The sequence below is a fragment of the Nanorana parkeri genome, unplaced genomic scaffold (assembly GCF_000935625.1).
Source record: "Nanorana parkeri isolate BGI_ZX_2015 unplaced genomic scaffold, ASM93562v1 scaffold2246, whole genome shotgun sequence".
In the NCBI taxonomy this organism is placed as follows: domain Eukaryota; kingdom Metazoa; phylum Chordata; class Amphibia; order Anura; family Dicroglossidae; genus Nanorana; species Nanorana parkeri.
Window position 1 is genome coordinate 87,819 of NW_017308514.1, and position 8,582 is coordinate 96,400.

At 41.0% G+C, this 8,582-nt stretch overlaps 1 protein-coding gene across 1 annotated transcript in view; it reads right to left on the reverse strand.

Moving 5' to 3' along the window:
* Positions 1-8,582, reverse strand: part of LOC108801196 (coagulation factor XIII B chain-like) — a 51,540-nt gene that overhangs the window by 36,120 nt on the left and 6,838 nt on the right. The window contains exons 2-3 of the mRNA XM_018573128.1: positions 4,434-4,613; positions 144-326 (exon numbers count right to left, since the gene is read on the reverse strand). Coding sequence (XP_018428630.1) covers positions 144-326; positions 4,434-4,613 — 363 coding nt within the window. The remainder of the gene's footprint in view (positions 1-143; positions 327-4,433; positions 4,614-8,582) is intronic.

Consider the following 8,582-nt stretch of genomic DNA (forward strand, 5'->3'; position numbering starts at 1 on the left):
TATATATATATATATATATACAGTAGATACACACACATATATACACACACACACCTGTCCCTGTTTAAAACCAAATTTGCCAAATATGTGGTGAGAAAAAATCTCTATATAGTTATACACAGAAATCATAGCAGTGAACATACCTCTACAGATTGGCTCTTTTTCCCATTCTCCATCTCTACATGTAATGGTTTCTTTGCCTTCCATTTTATAATAATTTGCACACTTATATTTTACAGAAGAACCTGATGGATAGCTCAGTTTTCTTAGGTCTGGGACATCTCCATTTTGGACTACTGGTGGTGCACCGCAAGACTGTCCAATTCCTATAAAAACAAAGCAGATTTATGCAAAGTTATATAGTTGTATATTAACTGTTTTATAGCATTTTGTGATTTAATGTATATCTATAGTTGTAACCCCTTTTTTACTTTCCATCTGTGCCTCATGAAGGAAATTTGACCTGACCATGTTCTAACATTTCAACACATAATCCAAAGCTAAACTAAAATGGTTTTGGCTTTATATATTCTAAATTATTTAAAAAGTACATTTTATTTTCAATGTGCAGGCAATGTTAATTACCAAAAATGTATATGTGGTTTGCCTGTTGGTCCTCTCTCATTATATTAAGTAGACTTGAAACTAAACAAATTTTTTGCAGGCTTACATTTCGGATGTTTTATTATTTCATTTCTCTGGGATTTGGGTCTGAAAGTCAATTTGTTTTGGCAATCGGATTCAGATGAATTCTAAATTTTCTTTAATTTCTGATGAGCTAAATGATAATTACGAGCAAAAATTTGTTGCAGAAAAGTGACATATAAAATTAAATAAATAAGGCCAGGAAAATGTGTCAAATGCTTTTTTGATGTCTAAAGAGAATAGCATTAAAGGGATTTTGCGTTTTCTAGCCATACCCATTAGAATAGTAACCCTGCGGATGGTATCAGTAGCTTGACAAAATGGAATAAAACCGACTTGGTCCTTATGTATAAACTGGCCAATACCTGAGTTGAGTCTGTTCGTGAAGACCTTAGCTAATAATTTGATGTTAATGTTCAAAAGGGAAATGGGCCTATAGTTAGAGCATATAAATTGTTGCAGAAAGGGATTCATGGCCAAAAGAGACACTGGATCTGAGAGAATTAAAGGACAGTTAGTGGTGGCATTAGACATTTTTTTTATAATATAATGGGGAAAGCCATTCGGGCCCACCGACTTAGGAGGCTTTAATGATTTAATGGCTGCAAGGATCTCTGTCTGTAATAGGGGAATCCAGTAATTATTTAAGGCCGTCCTGAACCTGGGGGAGGTGAACTGATGAAAACATGCGATCTGCAAGTGATGATGAGAAACCTTGGTAAGAAATGTATAATTGTGTTAAGTGTTTTTGAAATTCTTGTGCAATGAGAGAGGACTTGGTAGTAATGGTATTTTGGTCTATGCGAAGTCGGTATGGTTTATGATGCGCGTCAACAGTGAGGCGAGCATGGTATCTTGTTTATTTGCTTTCATATAAGAGCAGCTTTGAGTGCACATATGTTTTTTATCAGCTAGATGAGTCAAAAGTAAGTTGAGATAGCGTTTGGCATTGTCTAGGCGAAGTTTGTTAGCAGGGGAGTGTTGGTGCTGAAATAGGGAGGCAGCTTCAGTAAATTTGAGTTCAAGAAGCTTCTATTTCTACAACCTCTCTTTAAGAGAGGAGGAGGCCAGTTTAATGCACTCACCCCAGATAACAGCCTTATACACCCTCCCACAGCGTGATAGGAGATACTTCAGGGGTGTGAATGATAGCAAGATAAGATGGCTTGAAGAACATTCTGTTGAGATTCTTCAGATAGAAGGTAGTCATTCAAAGACCAGGAAGGGTCTGTGGGGACCGCTAAAAGGGAAGCCAAAGACATCGTAACCACCCAATGGTCGGACCAAGGGAAAGGCTGTATAGGTAGCAAGCATGGGTAGTGAAAATGCGATCAATTCTGGGGGGAAAAAAAGAGTTAGGGGAGGAGGTAGGGGAAGTCAGAATGGTACATTTATCAAGAATGGGGGATAGTGTAAGATTGGAGTCTCCACAGGTAATTAATGTGCCCATTTGGTGATGAGCATCAGTCAAAAGAAGGTGGCAAAAGAACGGGAGGGGTTTAGAGTTGGATGCATAATAGGTAACAATAGTCACATCGTGGTCTGAGAGAAGAATTAGGTACTTCTCAGCTGGGTCTGCAGTCTCTTTGCTACATACAAATTGTGTAGAGTAAAGAAAACCAATTAATGCACCACGTTTCTTCCATGAATCACTAGCAAGAAAATTTTTTGGGGGATATTGGTAGTGAAAATACAGGGAGGGAGGGAGAGGGAGAGAGAGAGAGAACAATACAAAATAGGGACTAACAGAGAACCAAGAAGGGCAAAGTGGCTCAAAAAAGACATTACTGGTTCCCATTCACAATGGATTTTTATAGTGGAAAGAAAAACTAGTCCACTATGAAAATCAACGGTAGGGAGCAATGGTATTTAACTTGACACAGAGGTGGCTCATGCTAAGAATGACTATACAAAGCATCCAGGCAAAAAAACATACTACACAGGGTGTCAAATTGTCAGTTAGGTTCAATTAGCAGGGCTCAATGAACGATCCAGTAGGTCAAGCACGGACTGGGTAAATGAGTGCCTGTAAAAACAATTTAAAGAGCCGCAGTAGGCAGGGGTGCAAGCTCTAGCATACAAGGATGAAAATCTGGAGCAGAGAACAAATAAATAGAAATAAAAGCAGATAATTGACATATGCAATCTATGTATATATGAATAAAATAGAAAATAGCAACAGAAAAATTGGGTTAAGGTGAATCCCATCAGTCCGCAGAATCAGGGACCATCGCAGGAAGAGCAGAGAATTGCTTTTTACCGATAGCATGATGTAAAGTAAAAGGAGAGTGTTGTAGATTCATCTTCTTTTAGATGAAGTAAAAGCCAGGGGAGAATCCTTCTGAGGCATTAGATGGAGATCGGTCAAGATAGAACAGAGTTCAGAAAGAGTAGATCCCCGATATTGGCAGCCTTTGTAGTTGAAGAGCTGGCAGCAAGGAAACCCCCAGTGATATGAGATGTGATGGTTTTGGAGGATCTCTAGGATTTGTTTCGATTCTCTTCTTTTGGCGATCATAGTAGGGGCCAAATCAGCAAAAACATGATATTTATAGCCCTGAAAAATAAGCGTTGGAGCATTGCGAGAAGCTTGGAGAACCGCTTCTTTCATGCTGTAGAATAGAAACTATTAAGTCTCTGGGAGGATCATCAGGGGATCTCCAAGTTAGTGCGTGGTGGATTCGTTCAAGCTCAAGGCGTTCCACTGTAGCATGGCTTTGATGGTTGTCTGTAGATCCACAACGTGCTCAGGAATGCCATGAAAGCAGAAATTAGAACACAGAGAGCAATTCTCTAAACCCTCTAACTTGGCTGCAAGTTGACAACTGTCATCGTGCAAGGACTCTAGATCCCTTTCATGAAAGGCGAGAGTGGAAGCAGCACTGTCCATGTGAAGCTGCAGCTCTACCCAGCTCAGGTGACCAGTGATCTGTTTAGAGGTTGTTTACATGGCCTTGTGGAGCATACGGTTGATGCGATGGAGCAGATCCCTCTGGGAAATTTCACAGGAAGACGAGGGGGAGCTCTCAGCATCAGCTTCTTCCTGGAGCTGTGGAGTCCAGCTCAGGCAGCTCTGAGGATATTGGTGCTATCTTGACCTCTTTAATCGATTTGCCTTGCTGGGTCTTATGTTTCCACCCCGGAGGTCACATGATGAGGATGAGCAAGAAATGAAGTATGGCCTAAAAGCAGTGGGAGTATGAGTAAGAGATGATACACTAGCTTCCCAAAAGTGCCAAGGAGAAGCGGAGCGGAGTTTGAAGCCTGCCATCTTTGTCCGCTGCATGCATGCGCCACCCGTGGCCCCCTTATTTTTATCCAGTTTAAAAGGTAGAAATAAAATGCAAAATACTGCTGTCATGAAGTCATTCACAAACTTACATAATCCAAATTGAAAACATGGATTTGATGGCTTTATGTACAATTCCACGTGTTATATATTTAACAAAAAGGGAGAACAAGAGGTCGGGTGCATGTAGAGATTAAGTGATTATTAAAAGGAAGAAGATGGTACCATCCAGGGGTTGGTCAATGTGCAGTGCATTCAGTGGTAAAAACTATGTAAGCTGTGAAGAAGAAAAAAATCGATCCTCATGCTCATTTATTATGAAACTACAAGATTTCTTTTAAAACTTATTACAAAGCTTAGATTTTGTAAAACATCAGTAGGTTTTATCGATCAGTGAAATACCAATATATATTAGATAGCTTATGTTGTCCAAGGCAGAAGTCAATAATTATAAAGTCATACAGTAATACTATATTTACTGCAAACAAAAAGCACCTACTTCTGCATTCTGGTGGTTCTGTCCAAGCAGCGTTCTCACAGGTGATAAAATTTGCATTATTACCCACTGTAAAGCCGCGAACACAATCATAAATTACTTCTTCTCCTGTTAGGTATGTGGTCTTTTCTTGTCCTCTAATTTCTCCATTTGAAATTTTTTGTGGTGGTCCACATGAGGAGTCTAAAAGTGATAAAAAATATACTCATATTTATTAAGTTTATTAGAACTGTGGGTAAATAGGGTAAACAAAGCTAAATACATCACATGCTACATCCAAAGTAATTTATTTAGTGTTAGTATTACTATCGCCATTAAACAACAGCTTGCCACTCGCTGAGTTGTTTCTCATTTTAAACAACCCTTCGGGTATGCCGGGTGATGTAACTTGCCACATATGTTTTAAGTAGAAAAACACTTTTCATCCTGTTATACACGGTTTGCACCACAATATTAAACACACAATCCTATTATAGAATAAATAGAAAATAGTAATGATAGAAAGACAATATGGAGGAACACACTTGCAAAAAAAATGCACACACCACTCAAAAAAACAGCCATGAATAAACAAGCAAGCACAGGCATTCAAATGGACACCTGATCTGGATGAGCTCATATTCTCTACACCTGCAGCAGTATACAATAGATCATACATCTAAAGCATATGAAATAATTATTGTAGCAAGTAAACCAGATACTTATTGCAAGGGGACATACCTTGACATAGCTCATATGTCAGGAAATTAATATACCACCTAATAATAGGCAATGAAATAAGAGAGGACCCAACTCATTGCAACAATATTGAGTAAGTCACACCCCCAGTTCATATGGTGTGATGGTAACTATTAGTGATGGGTGGACTTACTCAGGTTTGGTTTGTGGGTGCGTTAAGCATATACGCCAAATAGTTTGCCATTTGTAAACTTTAATGTGAACCCCTTTGAAGTCAATAGGAGGTAAATCTTGGAATTTAATTATCTCCATTTCTAAGTTGAGGGATTGACCAAAAAAGGGCATGGGGGACATGTACCATTGCAAAAAAAAATACCATTTAGCAGGGAGATGCCCCCCATTTTTTGCAACTTTAAAGGCGACATGAAAAAAACACCAATTCCTCAAAACTAGATGTTACAAATATGGCTTTGAGCTATATGTGGTGTTATAGAACATAACTATTCTTGGGGACAGTGCCGGTGACACTGTTTCCTGTGTCAGCACTGTGGCATCACATAATTTACATAATTTGTATTTGTAATACATTTTTTGAAATATCAGATTAATACTTGGCTTACGTAAAGCAGTAGCATCACTATCTGATTAATTTTAACTTGGAAAAAAACTGCTGTTTTTTTTCCCGGTAGTCTAGGGACTGGTGTCTCTGATGTGACCAATAAGGAGGAGGGGGTAGCAGTTGCGGAGCTGTCATCATCACCAAGTTGCACTACACTAGGTAGCATGCCCCATCCTATATCCTTCCCAGCTCCCAGCAAGTTCACCAAGTGAATGAATGAGAATGTGACATTGTTGCTAATGCTTACTGTACCACGTGTCTGAGGTCAGGTCTGCTACTAACCAAATGATCCAACGACAAGGAGATATTTCCTTCCATATGCTAGTGGAGGGCAGAGATGGACATCAAGAAAAAAATGGCTAAAGCCTGCCTGAGACAGGCTGCAAATTCTTGGAAGGGGGCAGACTCTACTAGCTGGAAAGGGAACAGCTATGAAGCCAGAAAATTTGCCAAGCTGGCATTAAGACGCTGTGAATGTGGGTGGCTTGAGGCTTGTGGCAGCTAGGGAAGAGACACCAGCCTGTTCAATGATGTAGCTGGAGATGGAAGGGTGGGGTTTGACACCTTTCAGTTAGGTTGAAGCCTATGCTTGGTCTTACTAAGTTTGGCTGCATGCTGACCCTCTTGATGAGCCATAAGCTAATTCTCTCAAACCCCTTGTCAGACTCCCATCCCTATCACTTAAGGCAGAAGGTGCTGCAGCGGCTGCTGATGGAAATAACTATGGACTGGTGGAGCATCTTGAAAGAGGGCCGAGAAGAAGAAGGATTGTGGGCTTTTTGCTTCTGACTGGTAGCGTTCATGTGTTCTGTTTCCATAAGCTTTGTGCTGAACAGCCTTTTGTCTCCTCATACATATGGTACTAAAATGAGTGGTTGATTTGTTACACTTAAAATGGTGCAGGCACAGGCTGCAAACCACTACCAGTTTTGTCTGCAGCACATGTATGAAAAAAGGCCCAGACTGCTGAGCTTTGCAGAGCAGACCTAATGATTTCAGTGGAGCTGTGTCCTCCAAGCTGCCCTTGGAAAAGAAAAATCATACCCTTACATACTCATCCATGGTGCCTATTCCACTTATCTGAATCTACACTCGCCCAAAGAAACTACACATCCCAATTCTGAAGCTGAGATTTATCACCACCTCTAACAACAACCATAACGCAATACAGCGTATCATTTGAAAAAACTGGCATAACTTGAAATAAGATGCAAATTAGGCCCTTCACTCCCAGCGAGACCATATTTCTCTTTTCTTTCCCAGTCTTCTGACAGTGGCCATGTTTACTAAGGGCATATTACTAGATCTCCCTTTACTTCCTGAAACACTGGCACATCTGACTAGGACATACGACCATGCACATCATCATCTTAGGGGAGGAAAATGCCTTTCCCTGAGATCTCATGAGATTGCAGATGAGATTTCTCAGCAATGCTCTGATGATGTGACCTTCCCAAGATGCAACACTTTGGCACATACATCATTTGTGCCAGAACTGTACCAGGAAGTGGATACACTCTATTTGTAAGTAAATGAAATACAAGTTTGTTTAACTGTGAAAAACAATATTGTGCCGAGCTAATAATCATACACACCTAATACATTGAAACATGTATAAATGAATCGCATATATGAGCCTTCAAACAAATGAGGCATAAAAATATATCTACACACACAAACAAAAAAAGCAATAAAGACAAAAAGAGTCCCAGGAAAAAACAAAAGCAAACAATGGTGATTGTGCAAGAAAATTCCTCAGATGATTCACAGCCAATCTGCATGCAACTCTCAGATAAGGATAATCACACAATGCAGGCAGACCTTCACCTCCAGTGAGTGATAACAAGTGAGTGCTCACGTGGGGAGGTAGACCCACAGAGCTAGGTCAAATGCGCTTTTTCCCTTCTTAATGGGGGAGGGAAGCCCATGCGCAGAAAAAGCGATAAGGTCTCCTCAGATCACATGTACCAGCATAAATCCAGGAGGAAAGAGAAAAAGGACAAGGACATAGTGCGTAATGTCCAATAAAATGCAATTTATTAAATACAAAATGCGTACTCACAATGGTGTAAACAGTACAGGCATTGGGTATTGCTGGATCAGACCAGCAGGGCAAGTGGCAGCAAAGCGATAAAAAAATCTGTTCGTCCGGCTCAGCTCAGTGCAGCGACATCAGAAGCTCTGCCCTACGTACGTTACGTCAAAACATGTGACGTCATCAGGGGTTTGTCACTTGTTTTGGCGTAACGGGGGCTGCGGGGGCATGCACATTCCAGTTCCTCACCTGCGGTGCTCTGTGCGGGCCTACAGGGTTTCCCCCTGTCTCCAGACTCTCCACTGCACATTACATTTTTAAATATGGCTGCCGCAAGTAGCGGCGGCCATCTTTAAACCTGGCATTGCTAAGTCTGATTAAGGGACCCTGTGTGGCCTCGAAAGCACTTGTGCAACTGTAATGAGTTTGCAATAAATCTACGAATTTTGATCCTATAAGGATTTGGTGTGCTGGTGAAGTTTCTGCAATTATCATAAAGAGGACCTGTCACATTATATTTGCTATTATATAGGGGGCTTGTTAGCCCCCTAGGCCAGCGGTGGCGAACCTATGGCACGCGTGCCAGAGTGGGCACGTGGGGCCCCCTCTGCTGGCACGCAAGCCCAGGTCCGCATTACCAAAGGGACGCAGCGATAGCGGACTATTTTACCATTTTCGGCTGCCGCTGAGGAACACGCAGAGCTGCGGCAGCCGGCAATTAAGTATTCAAAGCCTGTATTAATGAATAGAAAGCCTGCCGTGATTGGCTCAGTGCTGAGTCAATCACGGCAGGCTTGTATTAATGAATAGAAAGCCTGCC